Here is a 19,042-nt window from a genome sequence, read left to right on the forward strand (position 1 = left end):
TACAAGTTCCAGAAAGATATATTAGCAGGACAGTCATAGTGTGTATTTTGTCAGGATGTATCGCCGTTAACAGATTGGCCTACTATTGGAAAATATGGCCTTCTCATGCGCTGTTTGTCGTGGATCATCATTCTCCCAAATCGTCCTATAATTAATGTGTACAGTGGCCACCAATATGCTCACACATGCCCTGTTCGCTCTGCCTGCTCTCCGACCTGCCTCGCGCACCTACATTTAAGAACGCCTCTTTGATTGGTTGTCAATGTTTTATCGTCAGAAGGAGGGGGTGGGAAATCGCTCTGAAAGTAATCCAAACAATAGCGCTCGTTATTGTTCTCCACGCTCCTGTTCATTTGAATTAGAACACAATCTTTTGTATCGTTATAGTTACCGTTATAGTCCTTGGTGTGGACGGCCATTTAGAGCTTGCTTAAGGCCCAGTGGATAGGCATTGCTGTTTCTGTCTTGTTCTATATCATTTACATTTTAGTCATTTAGCAGACGCTCTTATCCAGAGCGACTTACAGTTAGTGAATGCATACATTATTTTTAATTTTTTTTCCTACCCCCTGTGGGAATCGAACCCACAACCCCCATGCTCTATCAACTGAGCTACATCCCTGCCGGCCATTCCCTCCCCTACCCTGGACGACGCTGGGCCAATTGCGCGCCGCCCCATGGGTCTCCCGGTCGCGCCGGCTACGACAGAGCCTGGATTCGAACCAGGATCTCTAGTGGCACAGCTAGCACTGCGATGCAGTGCCTTAGACCACTGCGCCACTTGGGAGACACTATATCAATACGAAAACCTCGATGGAAGGGGTATTTCACTAAAATTACAAACTTACCATATTGTATTGATAACTAGCTTGTCGATCACTGACTTTGGGTGTCAAGAGACCAGAAAAATATATCAGTTTACTCATCCAGAACTAAGCTTTAGCAATTTTGCTAAATGTTGTTGAATGGGGATCGGTTGTTTCATCGCCCCCAACGTGCTAGGTCTATTTCCGGTGTTAGACAAATCGCTCCCCAAGGAGCATTGGCCATCGAAGACTCCTCTTCATCACACTCCGTTGTGGGCCGTCTTCTCAATCTCGTTCATCCCTATTTTTTAGGACAGTTTGCCCGGTGATTTGAGGTGTTAGCCCTGTAGGCTCGGCCCTAATTGATGTGTTCTCTGTCACGTGGAGCTTCATGGAAAATGGTCCAGGAACAAAGGACAATGCCCAAGGACTAGTCAGCCCTTCCCCCTCCAAGGAGCTAAAATGTATCTCTCTGTTATGGTATTCAGAGGACTGACTATTGTAATCGAATAATGCTATAGTATCCATGTTTGGTATCTATCTGAATCTTGTTCACTGAGGATAACTCTGATGCTATCTATATGGATGTATGATCTCTGTGGTTACTTGTATATGTACAGGGTGAACTCTGAATTACTCTATTATTAAAATAGGTTTTATTGCCTTTCAGGAATTCTGTCTTATTTACATTGGTGTCATCCCCCACACAAGCTCTTAGATGCTGTGACACCCTGTGGAGACTGGACCTTGGTGGTCAGGTTACTCTGTAAACTTGGTATCATTGGTCAAAGGTGGTTGGTTTTGGGTTGAAAGGTTACACCTTCAGATGTTATAAATGTAATTAAATACCTTTTCTCTCTCTTATCCTGTATCCTGCCCATGGAGGAAGGTTGTATGAGTAATTCTAATTTCCTAGGCTTCAAGGCCTCTGGACTAGTAAGCATCTCCTTGTTAATGCTTTGTCCTGTAAGTTAACCTCAGGATCTATATGCCTAGAATGATGCCTTGTTAATGCTTTATAACTTAAGATTTATGCCTTATGTGAATCCATTCATTGTACAATGTTAATTAAAGATCTGCCTTTGATATAGACAATTCTCAGACCAATTATTGCGAGTCAACTCATTGCCTAATGCTTGCTTGTATATTTTAATTATCTTTATGGAGTCAGATAAACATTTGAATAGGCTAATTGCTTCATCTCATTACAAGTTGCATGTGAGGTTTATATACTGTATATACATGTTAAATATTACTGCCCACTACAGCCCTATCGTTCAGGGCAGAGTTTCCCTGGGGATTTTGGAGGGGTTAGAATGATTATAGCATGAGTTAAATACAGGTACTATGCTAGCCATGAGATATTAGTACACAAGACCATTTGAAAAAACAAAGATGTTTATTGAATGGGTAATGGAGCAGATTGCTTTCCTCTCTTTTCAGACAGCGAGGACAGCAGTCCATCTTAGCCTGATCAAACTCTCCCATAAACTAAATCTGTTGACTCATCTGAGTAAGGAAGTGTCACTTTGACCGCAATGACAGGGCGAGCCGCCACTAAGAAGTAACACAAAACTACACAGCCCAGGTAACAAAACAGCATGATGAGAAACAAAAAAAACTGTGGCCAGTCCCCCCCTCCCCCTTTTGATGGGCCTACCCCAATCTCAAAGACGTTGCTCTCCCCATGGCTCAATTAGCTCACTCTGGCTATTTACAATTTATCTGGCCTCATCTCGGCCTGGGCGAAGGAGGGGAGGGAGGGGAGTAATGAAATGGAATGTCAGTCGTTGTCTCATGATAGGCTGGGAGGGTGAGGTCCATCGGCTGTAAAGGGGATGTAGGGGTGTTGGCGGGGGGTATTATTCCTGTGTATCAGTCGTATTTAGGGGTGTGTGGGGGGACGACGACAAGGCTTGGTTGTTTTTTATTTGTCAGAGGGGTTTATGTGATGGATGACTCCCCCCCTCTCTCCTCTCTCCAGCCTTCTGTTCCGTGGGCCACTCGACCGAGGCCAGGGTGGCTGTGACCTCATCCACTCTCCTCTCCTACACAGTCCCATAAAACACCAAGGCTTGACGTCCACGTTACGGCTTCTTCACCTTCTTGATGGACGAGGAGCTGGATGCGGATTCTCTGCGTTTACGCTGGAAAGACACAAAGAAATGCACCAAAGGCTGTCAGCCATTGGTCCAGAACATATATAAGCCTGCCTAATTTCACATGCAACTATGAGAGAATACTAAGGACTGTGCCCATTGGAACATTTCCTAAATGTATTCTCTTTGACAAGTTTTATTCAGCTAACTCCTGTTAGACAGCAGGGTCTTATTCATTAGGATACACTATCAAAACGTATTGCAACGGACAACAAAAACAGGCATTTCTTATTGGACAAGTTCAGGTAGTCCCTCCCGTGTCAGTCTGTTTAATTCCGTTTGGTACCTAATGGTTTGTGTGAGTGGGGTGGACTGAGATACTTACTGAGTTGGGGGTGAGCGGAGCTCCCACCACGTCGATGATCTGCTCCTTGGCCTCGCCCTTGATGTCGTCTGGGCCGGGCCAGGCGGGCACCTCGGGGCCCCCAGGGGCTTCTAGTCCTCCTCCTCCTGGGGGCCCGACGGGGACCCCCCCTCCTCCTCCTCCAGCCTTCAGCAGGGCCTCGTAACGGTGGCGTAGCATCTGTTGTTCGTACTCACAGTTACCGTGGGCCTGCTTCAGTTCATAGACCAGCACCAGGTCACTGCGCAGCTCATTGAACATCTGGACTATCTCCTCCGTGGGCATAGGGTTCAGGTCTACACAGAGAGAGCAGGGTAGGGAAAGAGGATTTACACACACCACTTTATGAGGCCCTGGTGAAGGTTGTGTGGAACCACAATGCATTGGCAGTAACTAAATGGTTTGCCTTGTTTTACTTAACCTACATGGACAAATCAACTTAAAGGCTTTTTAAATCCAACCTAGACAGAGTGCCTTGGTCTGTGTTTGCTCTATTCAGATTGGAATGGTAGATGTTATTACCAGACCTGGGTTTAAATACTGAACAAAAATATAAAACGCAACATGTAGCTCAGGCCTCAACATGTAGCTCAGTTGGTAGAGCATAGCGCTTGCAACGCCAGGGTTGTGGGTTCGATTCCCACGGGGGGCCAGTATGAAAAATGTATGCACTCACTAACTGTAAGTCACTCTGGATAAGAACATCTGCTAAATGACAAATGTAAAGTGTTGGTCCCACATTTCATAAAATATATAAAATAAATAAGAAATAAAAGATTGCATACAGTTTTCATATGCACAAAAAGCTTATTTCTCTCAAATGTTGGTAACAAATTTGTTTACATCCCTGTTAGTGAGCATTTCTCCTTTACCAATATAATCCATCCACCTGACAGGTGTGGCATATCAAGAAGCGGATTAAACAGTATGATCATTACACAGGTGCACCTTGCGCTGGGGATAAGAAAAGGCCACTTGAAGGATCGTGCTGACTGCAGGAATGTCCACCAGAGCTGTTGGCAGATAATTGAAATGTTAATTTCTCTACCATAAGCCGACTCCAACGTCATTTTTGAATTTGGCAGTACGTCCAACTGGCCTCAATCGCAGACCACGCCAGCCCAGGACCTCCACATCCAGCTTCTTCACCAGTGGGATCATCTGAGACCAGCCACCCGGACAGCTGATGAAACTGTGGGTTTGCACAACCAAAGAATTTCTGCACAAACTGTCAGAAACCGTCTCAGGGAAGCTCATCTACGTGCTCGTCATCCTCACCAGGGTCTTGACCTGACTGCAGTTCGTCATCGTCGTAACCGACTTCAGTGGGCAAATGCTCACCTTTGATGGCCACTGGCACGCTGGAAAAGTGTGCTCTTCACGGATTAATCCTGGTTTCAATTGTACCGGGCGAGCAGTTTGCTGATGTCAACGTTGTGAACAGAGTGCCCCATGGTGGCGGTGGGGTTATGGTATGGGCAGGCATAAGCTATGGACAACGAACACAATTTGATTTTATCGATGGCCATTTGAATGCACAGAGATACCGTGACGAGATCCTTAGGCCCATTGTCGTGCCATTCATCCGCCGCCATCATCTTATGTTTCAGCATGATGCACGGCCCCATGTTGCAAGAATCTGTACACAATTCCTGGAAGCTGAAAATGTCCCAGTTCTTCCATGTCCTGCATACTCATCAGACATGCTCTGGATCGACGTGTACGACAGCGTGTTCCAGTTCGCGCCAATATCCAGCAACTTCGCACAGCCATTGAAGAAGAGTGGGACAACATTCCAAAGGCCACAATCAACAACTTGATCAACTCTATGCAAAGGAGATGTGTCGTGCTCCATGAAGCAAATGGTTGTCATACCAGATTCTGACTGGTTTTCTGATCAACGCCCCTACCTTTTTTTAAAGGTATCTGTGACCAACAGATGCATATCTGTATTCCTAGTCACGTGAAATCCATAGATTAGGGTCTAATGAATTTATTTCAATTGACTGATTTCCTTATCTGAACAATAACTCAGTAAAATCATTGAAATTGTTGCATATTGCGTTTATATTTTTGTTTAGTGTATTTAGGTATTTCAATTACTTTGAAAGTCATTTGGAAGTAAGTATTTCAATATTATTTATTTGAAGAAAATACACTGTTTTTGGAAATACACTTAGAAAGTATTTGCATGTATTTGAAAATACTCAAATACACTGACTCAAACACACTCCCATGCTTTTAACCCAGGCCGGTTTGGTATTTGAAATAATGTATTTGGAAATAACTATTTGAAAATACTTTCAAATACTTCTAACAGAAGTAGTTGAATTGGGCCACATTATTTGAAAATACTCTAATACACAGAAAGTATTTCAATAACAAATAATACACATATATTTGAACCCAGGTCTGGTTGTTACTATAGTGTTTGTGTGAGTCAGAGAGTGCCTTGGTTTGCTTTTTGTAACATTTATGCTGAGGAGATGATGGTAGGTATTATGACTAACTGAACTCACCCACTTCCCTCTCTGTCAGGATCTGGTCAATGGCCTTGATCTTCTTCTGGCCTACCGAGCTCGGCAGCTTCATCTGTAACACACACGCACAGAAAATAATACGTCAGGGTGAATGGCGATAAACGTCCTCACCTCTGACGGTTAATTCGTTTGAAATGCACTTCAGCGGGGCCAATCAAAATGTCTTCATCTGCCCGAGTCTGACAGATTATCTGTGGAGCACTCCACTCCTTTACCCCCAATGCATTTTCCATAGAGCAACAGCTCCCCATCAGCCATGGAGATGAATAGGCACCCTCTGGTACGTCTTATAGGCTCCCTCTGGTACGTCTTATAGGCACCCTCTGGTACGTCTTATAGGCACCCTCTGGTACGTCTTATAGGCACCCTCTGGTACGTCTTATAGATATTAGCGTGCCGCTAAATGGCATAAATCATGGTTTTGCTAATGAGAGCAAGGGCTGTGTCCCAAATGTCCCCCTATTCACTAGGGCTGGGAATTGCCAGGGACCTCACAATATGATATTATCACCATACTTAGGTGCTGATACGATATGTATTGCGATTCTATATGTATTGCGATTCGATACTGCGATTTTATTGCGATTCGATGTCCCCAAACACATTGTTCACTATATGTCTGCTGCAGCGAGACAAGAGAGCGCATGAGAAAACAAGTTTTGATCAGTCATGGAGAAAAATAAGTTCTGAAAACATGTTGGCTCACTATTTAAAAAGAAGATGGAGAACAAACTATAGGATGAAAAATACCGGAGTTTTGGCGCAGGTACAGCCGACTAGCGCTAGCTAACGCTATCTAGCAAAAAATCTCAAACGTATTTATATTGTCCAAAAATAAAATTGCGATATATAACGGTGTCGATTTTTTTACCCCATCACTACTATTTACTATGTAGTGCACTACTTAGTAGTGCACTACATTGGGAATAGGGTGCCATTTGGGGGACAGAGCCAGGTCAAACCATGAGCATACATCACATGCTACAGTATGAGACCATACTAGACCAGTAAGTGATCCTTTTAAATTGAAGGGGGAACCATCTAAGCAAACCCATATACAATTCCTATACAGATAATGTGTGACTGATAGTTGTAGTGTATGGCCATGCTTACCCTCTGGCTGCGCAGCGTGACTCCAGCTGATTTGAAGTCAGGGAATTTGATACCTGCCGTCTCAGGAACAGTCTGGTTGTGGACAGACAGGGAGACAGCAGAGGTGAGCACAGAGACAAGACAAACTAACAAGCAGGGTGGCATCAGGTTCCTTATTAAGAGATTGGGCGAAAGGGAGAGTGTTTGTGTGTGTATACCGGTTTCTCCATCTCTCGTTTCAGCGGGAGCTTCTTCTTGGTGGCCTTGCGCTCGGCGCGTCTCATCTCTGTGTTGGTGTCTGCTGCTGTGATGAGCTTCTGCAGGTCCTGGGCCTTCTTCTCACGATCCTTTTTCCTGCTCTCCATCTTCCGCAGCTCCTGCATCAGATACTCCTCTTCTGCCACCTTCAGGGCAAAACGGGGAAGTGCAATGTGAGCGGCGGATTAAAACAGCAGAATGCATTCCCAATTATATAATGGTCTCTGACCTCTGGACATACATTAAAGACCTTCACAGCTTGATAGATGCAAATCTACCTATATCACCTGGTCTGTTTCTACTAGGAAATACTTCTGACATTGTATTGTATTCGATGAAATTGTTCATGTGTGCCCTAACTGCCACCAAAAAGGCAATTAAAAAAGTGGTTTGATCCAAATACTTCTATAAAAATGTATTGAAGAACATACTTTCTGGACATTATTTTTCTGGCTAAGCTGCATGGCGCAGTTACAAAAACTAGTGGGCTGGTCAAATGACATGTCCACCATCAAACACTTGGGTTAGGTACTGTAGCATCTTTAACTGCTGTTTCAACCCCCACTTCTTGCTCATGTTTTGTTGCTGTGGTAATCATGTGACTGCTATCTCGTTTGATTGGCACTGATAAAAACAACCCCCCCAACATTTTTTAAATTAAAATAAAATAATATAATGTAGGCCTATGCCATATAGCCGTCCTTCTGTCCAAATCGACTTACAATAGTGAGTGTATACAGTCTTAGTTTATGCGATCCCAGTGAGAATCGAACCCACGACCCTGCCGAACTCCGTCCAGGAGTTAGACACCAGATACATCATAGGAATCGAAGGCTGAAAGTAATTGCACCTTAAAGGGATAGTGTGAGATTTTGGCAAATAAGCCCTTTTTCTACTTTAACCCAGAGTCAGACGAACTCATGCTAACCATAAAATTGCTAAGTAGCGTTCGCGCAGTAGCTGTACCCTTAGACTTCGAGTATTTGCGCTAACGCTAGTTAGCAATGGCTCGCAAATCTACTTTCAACTTCCTTCAAACTGCACGCAGAGACATAAAATGGGAACCATGATTTCTTCTGACTCTGGGTAAGTAGAAAACAATTATCTTGCACTATCCCTTCAAAACACTAACAGTGGAATTGTCTTCGGGGCGGTGCTGCTAACCTGATCAGGCGTGCGGTTGAATAATCTCTCCAGCTGCTCTTTCCTGCGCCTTTCGTGACCCGCGTCAAATACGTACATCTTGGGCTCTGTCCCCGTTGCAGCGCGGACCTTGGTCAGCTTACCGCAAATGTTGTAGTAACGTTCCTTCAGGTCCTCTGTTGACCGTTTCTGAAAGCACAAATAGAGAAATGTTTCCAGCACGTACAATTATCATGGGAAGACATATTTCACGATGAAGTATCACAATCAAATATTTGCCTCTAAAAAAATCCAATATTCCAATCTAAATGTTTTGAAATATTTTATTCCTTTTCTGTATTCTGATTTGTGGATTCAAATGATGTACAGTGTATTCGGAAAGTATTCAGACCCCTTGACTTTTTCCAAATGTTGTTACGTTACAGCCTTGTTCTAAAATGGATGAAAAAAAAATTGTAATCCTCATCAATCTACACACAATACCCCGTAATGACAAAGCGAAAACAGGTTTTAGAAATGTTTGCACATTTATTAAAAATAAAAAACAGAAATACCTTATTTACATAAGTATTCAGACCCTTTGCTATGAGACTCGAAATTGATCTCAGGTGCATCCTGTTTCCATTGATTCTCCTTGTTTCTACAACTTGGAGTCCACCTGTGGTAAATTCAATTGATAAGGTCCCACAGTTGACAGTGCATGTCAGAGCAAAAACCAAGCTATGAGGTCGAAGGAATTGTCCGTAGAGCTCCGAGAGAGGATTGTGTCAAGGCACAGATCTGGGGGAAGGGTACCAAAATATTTCTGCAGCATTGAAGGTCCCCAAGAACACAGTGGCGTCCATCATTCTTAAATGGAAGAAGTTTGGAACCACCAAGACTCTTCCTAGAGCTGGCCGCCCGGCCAAACTGAGCAATCAGGGGAGAAGGGCCTTGGTCAGGGAGGTGACCAAGAACCCGATGGTCATTCTGACAGAGCTCCATAGTTTCTCTGTGGAGATGGGAGAACCTTCCAGAAGGACAACCATCTCTGCACCACTCCACCAATCAGGCCTTTATGGTAGAGTGGCCAGACGAATGCCACTCCTCAGTAAAAGGCACCTAAAGACCAGGCTCTGTCATGGCCGGCCGCGACCAGGAGACCCATGGGGCGGCGCACAATTGGCCCAGCGTCGTCCAGGGTAGGGGAGGGAATGGCCGGCAGGGATGTAGCTCAGTTGGTAGAGCATGGCGTTTGCAACGCCAGGGTTGTGGGTTCGATTCCCACGGGGGGCCAGTATAAAAAATAAAGAAATAAAAATAATAATAATGTATGCACTCGCTAACTGTAAGTCGCTCTGGATAAGAGCGTCTGCTAAATGACTAAAATGTAAATGTAAGACTCTCAGACCATGAGAAACAAGATTGCCTGGTCTGATGAAACCAAGATTTAACTCTTTGGCATGAATTTCAAGCGTCACGTCTGGAGGAAACCTGGCACCATCCCTACGGTGAAGCATGGTGGTGGCAGCATCATGCTGTGGGGATGTTTTTCAGCGGCTGGGACTGAGAGACTAGTCAGGATCGAGGCAAAGATGAACGGAGCAAAGTACAGAGAGATCCTTGACGAAAACCTGCTCCAGAGCGCTCAGGACCTCAGACGGGGGCGAAGGTTTACCTTCCAACAGGACAACAACCCTAAGCACACAGCCAAGACAACGCAGGAGTGGCTTCGGGACAAGTCTCTGAATGTCCTTGAGTAGCCCAGCCAGAGCCCGGACTTGAACCCGATCGAACATCTCTGGAGAGACCTGAAAATAGCTGTGCAGCAACGCTCCCCATCCAACCTGACAGAGCTTGAGAGGATCTGCAAAGAATGGGAGAAACTCCCCAAATACAGGTGTGCAAAGCTTGTAGCGTCATACCCAAGAAGACTTGAGGCTGTAATCGGTGCCAAAGGTGCTTCAACAATTAAAGGGTCTGAATACTTATGTAAATGTTATTTTTTAGCAAACATTTATAAAAACCTGTTTTTGCTTTGTCATTATGGGGTATTGTGTGTAGATTGATGAGGGGGAAAAAACAATTTAATCAATTTTAGAATAAGGCTGTAACCAAATGAAATGTGGAAAAAGTCAAGGGGTGTGAATCCTTTCCAAAGGCACTGTATGTAGGATGTGTTTGTAATGTCAGACGTAGATAGCCTCCTCACTCTGTATTGCTGATGGTCGTAGCGGTCGTGGACGACGATGAAGCGCAGGTCAAAGCGCTTGCACAGGTCAAACAGGTGGTCCGTCTCCGCCTTGGTCCAGCCGTCGTCATGGAGATACATCTGGTACTCCTGCTCCGAGTACACTGGCACCTGCACTGCCTAGAGAGGGGGAGACGGAGAAAGATTTTTGCAATTGCATTGGCAATGAAGCCCCTTTGAATTGAAAGAGAGCGAGACGGGTGGTCACAGAGAGAGAGAGACCAACAGTGATATAGAGAACAATGAAGAGATAAAAACAATGACTGACAGCGGAGAGAGAAACCATTATCTCATTACCTTGTTGAAGCGGGCAAAGGGGTAGTCCTTGCCTTCCTCTGCCATGCGTCTCCAGTGGTGGAAGACGGCTCCGTCTCGGCGGGCTGGGTTGGTGAAGGGCATCCATTTCCAGGGTCGAACCCGCTTACAGCCCAACTTGGCTTTAACTGTCCGGTAGCCCTGAGTGGTGTCACTGGGCAGCAGGGGGGGAGCATCTCTGCTGAGAGACAGGTGGTGGTCAGAATACTAATTCAATGACACGCCCTATTAACGCAGCAATAAAGAAATTAAATTACAAGTAAATACAATTTTATGTGAGATCAGTGTTCAAGTAAATCAAATCAAATCTTATTGGTCACACACATACAGTCAAAGGTTTGGACACACCTACTCATTCCAGGGTTTTTCTTTATTTTTACTATTTTCTACATTGTAGAATAATAGTGAAGACATCAAAACTATGAAATAACACATATGGAATCACGTAGTAACCAAAAAAGTGTTAAACAAATCAAATGTTATTTTAAATTTGAGATTCTTCAAATAGCCACCCTTTGCCTTGATGGCAGCTTTGCACACTCTTGGCATTCTCTCAACCAGCTTCACCTGGAATGCTTTTCCAACAGTCTTGAAGGAGATCCCATATACGCTTAGCACTTGTTGGCTGCTTTTCCTTCACTCTGCTGTCCGATTCATACCAAACCATCTCAAATGGGTCGAGGTCGGGTAATTGTGGAGGCCAGGTCATCTGATGCAACACTCCATCACTCTCCTTCTTGGTAAAATAGCCCTTAAACAGCCTGGAGGTGTGTTAGATCGTCCCACTAAGCCCAAACCAGATGGGATGGCGTATCGCTGCAGAATGCTGTGAGAGCCATGCTGGTTAAGTGTGCCTTGAATTCTAAATAAATCACAGACAGTGTCACCAGCAAAGCGCCCCCACACCATTACACCTCCTCCTCCATACTTTACGGTGGGAACTACACATGTGGAGATCATCCGTTCACCCACACCACGTCTCACGGCGGTTGGAACCAAAAATCGTCAATTTGGACTCCAGACCCAAGGACAGATTTCCACCGGTCTAATGTCCATTGCTCGTGTTTCTTGGCCCAAGCAGGTCTCTTCTTCTTATTGGTGTCCTTTAGTAGTGGTTTCTTTGCAGCAATTCGACCATGAAGGCCTGATTCACACAGTCCCCTCTGAACAGTTTATGTTGAGATGTGTCTGTGACTTGAACTCCGTGAACCATTTATTTGGGTTGCAATTTCTGAAGCTGGTAACTCTAATGAACTTATCCTCTGCAGCAGAGGTAACTCTGGGTCTTCCATTCCTGCGGTGGTCCTCATGAGAGCCAGTTTCATCATAGCACTTGATGGTTTTTGCGACTGCACTTGAAGAAACTTTCAAAGTTCTTGAAATGTTCCGTATTGACTGACCTTCATGTCTTAAAGTAATGATGGCCTGTCATTTCTCTTTGCTTATTTGAGCTGTTCTTGCCATAATATGGACTTGGGTCTTTTACCAAATAGGGTTATCTTCTGTATACCTTGTCACAACACAACTGATTGGCTCAAATGCATTAAGAAGGAAATAAATTCCACAAATTAACTTTTAACAAGGCACACCTGTTAATTGAAATGCATTCCAGGTGACTTCCTCATGAAGCTGGTTGAGAGAATGCCAAGCGTGTGCAAAGCCGTCATCAAGGCAAATGGTGGCTATTTGAAGAATCTCAAATGTAAAATATATTTTGATTTGTTTAACACTTTTTTGGTTACTACATGATTCCATATGTTTTTTTTCATAGTTTTGATGTCTTCAATATTATTCTACAATGTAGAAAATAGTAAAAATAAAGAAAAACCCTTGAATGAGTAGGTGTGTCCAAACTTTTGACTGGTACTGTGCGTGTGTATAGTTTGCTATGTGTTTGTGATTCCCCTGCTTGGTGCAGAGACAATAATCCCCTGTAGCTCAGTTGGTAGAGCATGGTGCTTGCAACGCCAGGGTTGTGGGTTCATTTCCCACAGGGGGGCCAGTATGAAAATGTATGCACTCACTAACTGTAAGTCGCTCTGGATAAGAGCGTCTGCTAAATGACTAAAATGCTAAATGTACAGAATATCAAACAATTCAATGGTGAACATGGTGCACCCATGTGCTATCACAAATGAGAAGTGGTAGAAAAGGGTAATGGGTTTACTAGAGTGTATCCGCTTGAGAGTGTGTCCAAACTTTTGAATGGTAGTGTATTTAGCAGATGTTACTGTGGGTGTAGCAAAATGCTTGTCTTCCTAGCTCCAACAGTGCAATTCACAACTATACACACACACACACATCTAAAAGTAAAAGAATGGAGTATTATGGAGGCTATAGTTAATACTCAGCCCAAGAGGCAGGGCAGCCAGACAGAGGGAGTTTGGGTCAAACAGGGTTCCTACTTTTTGTCTGAGTAGAGCAGGGCATACACCTCTCTGTGCATCCCCTCTGGTCTCTTGAAGGTCAACGTTTCGGTCGTTTTCTTGGCCTTTTTCTGTAATGGGGGGATTAAAGGTGAGTGTGCATGCAGATCATCACCTGTGCAATTTAGATGTAAACTATAGACTGTCAGTTGATAGGCTTGTGCTAATGAAACTCAACAATGGACAGTTGGACACAAAGTTGTTCCACACAAGCCACTCTCACAAACCATCAACAGACAGGTCCTCAGCAGGTTGTGAGCAGAGGGCATCATTCTTACCTTCTCTGAGTTGATGAAATCCTTCTTACTGATCGGCCCATCATTGTCCCCTCCGGCCAACTCCAGAATATCTCTCACATCGGCACCAGCTGCCATGATGACGTGTACTGTAAAGAAGAGTTACTCTGTAATTGTGTCAAAGGTATATGTCATCACCTAATAGCTCACATAACTAGCAAGTTACTTACCGTACTTTCTTGGCTAGACATGGCAAGCAAGTAAGCAATGTAGCTAGCTAGCTAGCTAATCTCTTTTCAGAGGCTAGTACTCGGTCTTTGCAGAAAGCCAACTTTAGCGGTCTATAATTTATGGATGAATTAGCTAGTTAACATGTGTATTTAAAGAAGATCGCTGTATTTTGTGTATATAATTTAGCTAGTTAATGCGTCGCTCACGTTGACTAGCTAGCGCTTTCCAGCAAATAGGTTAAGCTAGCTACCTAGCCGGCGTTAGCAAATGTTGCAGCGCTAAAGCCCAGCAGGGACATATCTATTTATTGAATACTTCATTTTCAACGTAACGGTTTACCTTTTTGGTGAATCCACGCGTCTGTTTTTGTCTTTTTTGAGCAAATAATCTGTGAAAGTAGAAGAATTGGCTAGCTAGCTGACCGGCTAACAACAAGCTTGCGTTCAGTGGAAACCGGAAGTAATCCTTCTTCGCCAGTAAAGCCACTTCTGTAGTAAGTTTGTCGCCACTTACTGATGTGGAGGGGGTGAACTTGGAACTAAATTATTTTACCGCATAGATAAAATGAAAGATGTAGTTATGTGTGACACAACTTGTGCCATATGTTGTCATATATAATACATGAATACACGTAGAGAAGCAACATGTTAACTGTTTAATTAAAATCTTTATTAAAAACAAGGTTATTATTGTTCTGAACATGCCCCACATTTTCCAAAGTACATTGACATTGGAATGATACTGTGTCACCTTGAAGAAACATTCAGAAAATGATTGGATGTGTTAACAACAAGGATTACATAAAATGAGCATTTTTAAACAAATTGATTTGAAATACTTGAATACAGAGGAATTCAATAGCAAAAATGAAAAAGAACCAATTTCCTGCAACCTGTCCACTCTATTTTCTCATCTTCCTCATCCTCTACTTCCTGTTAATTCCACTTGATCTCAGTGGTGTACTCAGACTGAACCACCACGCGCTAGGAGAACTGGTCTGAGTGGCACGGGTAGGCCTGGCCCGCACTACTGTTGACTGGGATTTTGGCTCAGCCAACAGTGAAATCCTGGACATGGAATACATACTCCCCTTCACACATCAGGACAACCTTGTTGAGGTAACGGATGCCGTCCTGATACTCTTCGGGCATCTCCCTGTTATTCTGGGCAGTTAGCGAGACCATTGGCAGCGTTGCACAGCGGAAACCGTTGTTTGAGCATTAATGGTAGCTTTTTGAACAGGGCAAAATAAGCACTGTTGTGTGCAGGGGTGTTGAAGGAGGCACTGAGTCATAGGCTTGCCAGTGTAGATCCTGGGTGTGTATTCCATCTATTTATGGAGGAGGTTCCCAAACAGCATCCGGAAGGGCAGCGCATTGAACTGAAAGCCCGGCAACATGCCGGCATTATACCGCTCTAGTTGGTCCATGTACAGTTTAGACTTAGCTTTGAGGTTGAATAAATCTTCAGCAGCGATCATGGCAAAAGGAATGTAGTCCAAAAGGGCGACCTGGTCTTCGTGGGTGGATGAGTTACCCTGATCCAACACCCAGTCCTCCAAACCCTTTAGCAAGAAGGCATCATCTGGCACTACCACTTCTGAACGGGCCAGAAGGGCCTTTAATGTGCCCAGACCAAGACCAGTCCAGGTTGGGGAACGGCTCAGCGACTCACAGTTCCAGGCAAGGTAGTGCAGACAGGTTTCATGCAGAACTGGGTCGCCTGTACAGATGGAGTGCTCGTACAGAGAGATCTGGGTCTGGAAGGAGGCATCCTCTGGGAGCAGCCAGGTGAAGAGCCTCCCTGCCGCCTCCTGGAGCTGCCTCAGACTCCAGTCGGACGCCATCTTGTGGATGCACTGGGCAGATGACACAGTGATGTTGATCTGCCTTGTGTACAGTGATACCTGGGGAAGAAAGAGATACAAGATACATGGATTCTCTGCCACAATATGGCTTTGACGAAGAACGGGTTGATGTAATAGCAACTAGGCTAAGGTTTGTAAAGTAGAGCAGGTTGGTGTCACCTTACCTTAGGACATTGGTGAAATGAGGGCGGCAGTTGAGGCTGACGTCTAGGTTGAAGTTACTGGGGTTCTCCTCCTTTGAGACGTTTAAGATGGAGGCCTCTGGATTGAGAGTGTTTTGTTGTTTGCGACCCGCACCATGATGTCAAAGTCACAGTCGCGTCCACTGTCAAACAGCGCCCCTATGTGGTTAGCGAGTCCTGCGTTGTGGTCCAGGGCGTAGACATGGCTGTTATTCTGAGCCTATTCTGATCAAATAAAAAAATATTGATCAACCACATCATATATTGATCAAGCAAATCATATTTTGGATAGCACAAACAGTATATAAACAAAATATCAGAAATGTATCATACATTATCTTCCAATCTAACAGAGCCATTCATTGTAAACCGATGGAGGCTGCTGAGGGATGACGGCTCATAATAATGGCCGGAATGGAGTGAATGGAGTGGTATCAAACATGTTTTCATGTGTTTGATACCATTCCATTCACTCCATTAATACTCCATTCCAGCCATTATTATGAGCCGTCCTCCCCTCAGCAGCCTCCAACGTTGTAAACGGAGCACCTCCTTGAGCATGTACTGTCGTCTCTATGAGCATCCCAAAGTGATCCATGGACCAAAAACTTCTGCTTCTTCAATTTTCTTTAAGTGTCTTTCAATGATACTGTGTCTGGTCTTTAGGTCTTTGTGGATGAGTCTTTGTGGTCATTGGTCAGTCTTACCTCTCTCACAGACCACACCAGCATCCTCAGCATGTTGGCAGTCAGTGACCCCTCAGCCTTTGAAGAGACAGCGGGACAGGTCTTTCTCTGTCCCTTCAGAGCTTAGATCGTCCATCCAGATAGGTGTACAGAATACAAACGGGTCATGGGTCAATAAAAACAAACAATGAATGTGTGATATTCTGTACCTATGAAAATATACATATGGGGCCAGTTTCCCGGGCACAGATCAAGCCTCCAATGAATCAATCTCCATTGAAATAGCGTTTTAGTCTAGGACAAGGCTTAATCTGTGTCTGGGAAACTGCGATGAGTGGGATACAAGAGAACTCATACAGATCCAACCTACCTTGTCCGTATATTCCACCCACCACGGCAGTGAGAGCACCAGGGTAGTTGAGATGGCGACACACCACCTGTGCCTCAGTAATATCCCAGTTGTCACACACGGTCCCCCACTGTCCATTATAGTAGACCTCCACACGGCCCTCAGAGGACAGCTTACCACCCACCAGCCTCATGGCCCCATTCTGTAGTCAGTCAGTCAAATAGCGAGAAATAGTAATGGTGTCTTCTTGTATGCACTAACTCCGCCATGGTTGTCCTATGAGATAATCTTCGTCAGCTGACGTCACTTTTTGTGATTTGTTAAGTATTTATGTAATTTAAAAAAGCACATAAAGGCTTCATAATTCATAAAGGTAATGTTAACTGACTGATATTATCTCATACAACAAAACGTATAAGATCTCCTAAGCCTGTGTTAACCTCAGACCTTATTTTCGGCGTTCATCCCCAAACCCTATTCTTTCCCCATTCATTTTCCCCAAAGGTATGGGCTGAACGAACCAGAGGTAACTAATTTCCGTTAGATACCAACACAATTGATAATAGTTTCAGTAGGCCCATAGTTCAGTCAATATAATAATGCATTTATATATAATGCTGCCAGTTTAAGAAACACCTTAATTCATACATTCATAAATCCAATGTAAAAAAAGTTGTTAAGCGGTTCAATCCTTTCTCAGTCTACCTCCCATTTGTTGGGCTGTAAACAAATGTAGTTCCCTTGTACATCTGGGATGTCTTTCAGGTAAACACAGGTGGTACGGATGTCTGTGTATTTGATTAATTGAACCTCATTTGAAATGCCAATCTCTTAAAGAATCCCAGAGGCAGTACCTCCTGTCTCTAGGTATCTTATGGTGCATCTTGTTGTCATCACTGGGTCTATAAAAGACCATCCCCTGACCCATGTTGGGTGACCACGACATGGTTTACTCATTTCCATAAGGTACTTCCTGTTTTGGAATGAATGAGATTCCCATTAATGATCACTCTATTGTTCTTGGTAAGTAATGTCTGAATCTCCAAGGAGAAAAGCCTCTCTTGATGTAGGGTTCCGTGCAACAGGATACCCTAGTAATTATTTTATTTTTTTCAAATTTGTTGCCGAGTTTGTAACCCCTTAACATTTCTTCAACAAACCTTTTGCTAGCTTGGTTTGATTCTGTGCTGAATGTAATAGTGAGTAGTCTCTCGGATGTGTTGGTAGATGGTGAACATTTCCACTATTTGTCCAGGTACACCTTGAGTGCCATGGAAGGGTTTACCAAGTCTCCCATTACTACTTTCAAAGATGAATGCACTGAGCTCACAAGGGTCCCCAGTTTCAGACAGATGTAGGTGCATGCTAAAGTATGTGGATATTGTAGCTGACATTACAGTTCCCATACAATTGTTCAAACCTAATAACAAATTCTCGAAAGAACATCTCAGCCATATCAATGTCATGAGAGGTAACCGTGTCTTTCAGTAGACAATAGGTACTCTGCACCAGTAGCAGTAAATGGTGTAAGTACTGCTTGGGTAAAATCCCATTTAAACAGGGGAGGCTATAGAACAGCAGGAAGTGTCGGAACTTGTGGCTTTCCAATATTTGAGTAAATTAATTGAGCGTGGTGGTCTTGTCACATTTACAGGTGGTGTTATGGCAAGCAATCTTTTGTTTATGCGCTCTATTTCTCTTCCAATGTACCAGGACTCAAGGATATATTTGGACTCATACCACAGTGTAGTCATTTGCCGACATATGCCAAGTAAGATGCCGTGCATGTAATTGAAAGCAAAACCTGCAATCATGTTGAAAACAGTAAGGAACATTAAAGGAGATGGGCCCTTAACAACATGTATGATGTTCTCTGATCTCTACCAGGCAACCTCTCTGCAGTGTTTAGTGTCTGGCTCACTCTCAAGAGGATATACTCTAGTGAACCCATTACCCTTTTCTACCACTTCTCCTTTGTGATAGCACCAGTTGCACAAATGTTCACCATTGAATTGTTTGATATTCTGTACTCTGGACCGAGCAGGGGAATCACAAACACATAGCAAACTATACACACGTACAGTACCAGTCAAAAGTTTGGACACACCTACTCATTCCAGGGTTTTTCTTTATTTTTGTAAACTATTTTCTACATTGTAGAATAATAGTGAAGATATCA

General features: G+C 43.9%; 2 protein-coding genes across 4 annotated transcripts; both read right to left on the reverse strand.

Annotated features, from left to right (window-relative positions):
- Positions 1 to 2,010: 2,010 nt before the first annotated feature.
- On the reverse strand, positions 2,011 to 14,237 carry LOC121576544 (DNA methyltransferase 1-associated protein 1). 3 transcript variants are annotated; one of them, XM_041889773.2, is made up of 11 exons: positions 14,119 to 14,237; positions 13,591 to 13,697; positions 13,292 to 13,383; positions 10,869 to 11,064; positions 10,533 to 10,691; positions 8,363 to 8,530; positions 7,159 to 7,344; positions 6,962 to 7,033; positions 5,828 to 5,900; positions 3,291 to 3,604; positions 2,011 to 2,953 (listed from the first exon to the last, which is right to left on the reverse strand). In XM_041889773.2, exons 2-11 carry the CDS (start codon positions 13,684 to 13,686, stop codon positions 2,894 to 2,896), a joined length of 1,416 nt encoding a protein of 471 aa, XP_041745707.1. In that variant the 5' UTR covers positions 13,687 to 13,697; positions 14,119 to 14,237; the 3' UTR covers positions 2,011 to 2,893. The 3 variants fall into 3 exon arrangements, with proteins under 3 accessions (XP_041745707.1, XP_041745705.1, XP_041745706.1); XM_041889771.2 differs by having other exon boundaries at positions 10,869 to 11,067; XM_041889772.2 differs by lacking the exon at positions 14,119 to 14,237 and adding an exon at positions 13,779 to 14,081 and having other exon boundaries at positions 10,869 to 11,067.
- An 872-nt stretch (positions 14,238 to 15,109) lies between these two features.
- On the reverse strand, positions 15,110 to 16,568 carry LOC121577438 (galectin-3-binding protein B-like). The gene is made up of 3 exons (XM_041891190.2): positions 16,536 to 16,568; positions 15,944 to 16,048; positions 15,110 to 15,685 (listed from the first exon to the last, which is right to left on the reverse strand). Exons 1-3 carry the CDS (start codon positions 16,566 to 16,568, stop codon positions 15,110 to 15,112), a joined length of 714 nt encoding a protein of 237 aa, XP_041747124.2.
- Between the last annotated feature and the right edge of the window lie 2,474 nt (positions 16,569 to 19,042).

This window comes from Coregonus clupeaformis, chromosome 11 (assembly GCF_020615455.1).
Source record: "Coregonus clupeaformis isolate EN_2021a chromosome 11, ASM2061545v1, whole genome shotgun sequence".
NCBI lineage: Eukaryota > Metazoa > Chordata > Actinopteri > Salmoniformes > Salmonidae > Coregonus > Coregonus clupeaformis.

What these genes read in the sequence shown, in the direction of transcription:
- LOC121576544 (XM_041889771.2), bottom strand. Translation starts at nt 13,686, where the DNA reads ATGGCAGCTGGTGCCGATGTGAGAGATATTCTGGAGTTGGCCGGAGGG. An exon ending in CTGCTCTACTCAGACAAAAA is followed by an intron (nt 11,068 to 13,291) that starts GTAGGAACCCTG and finishes CCTGTCTCTCAG; the next exon opens with CAGAGATGCTCCCCCCCTGC. An exon ending in TCACGCTGCGCAGCCAGAGG is followed by an intron (nt 5,901 to 6,961) that starts GTAAGCATGGCC and finishes TGTGTGTTACAG; the next exon opens with ATGAAGCTGCCGAGCTCGGT.
- LOC121577438 (XM_041891190.2), bottom strand. Translation starts at nt 16,568, where the DNA reads ATGCTGAGGATGCTGGTGTGGTCTGTGAGAGAG. An exon ending in TGGTGTGGTCTGTGAGAGAG is followed by an intron (nt 16,049 to 16,535) that starts GTAAGACTGACC and finishes TGATCAGAATAG; the next exon opens with GCTCAGAATAACAGCCATGT. An exon ending in ACTGTGACTTTGACATCATG is followed by an intron (nt 15,686 to 15,943) that starts GTGCGGGTCGCA and finishes TTTCTTCCCCAG; the next exon opens with GTATCACTGTACACAAGGCA.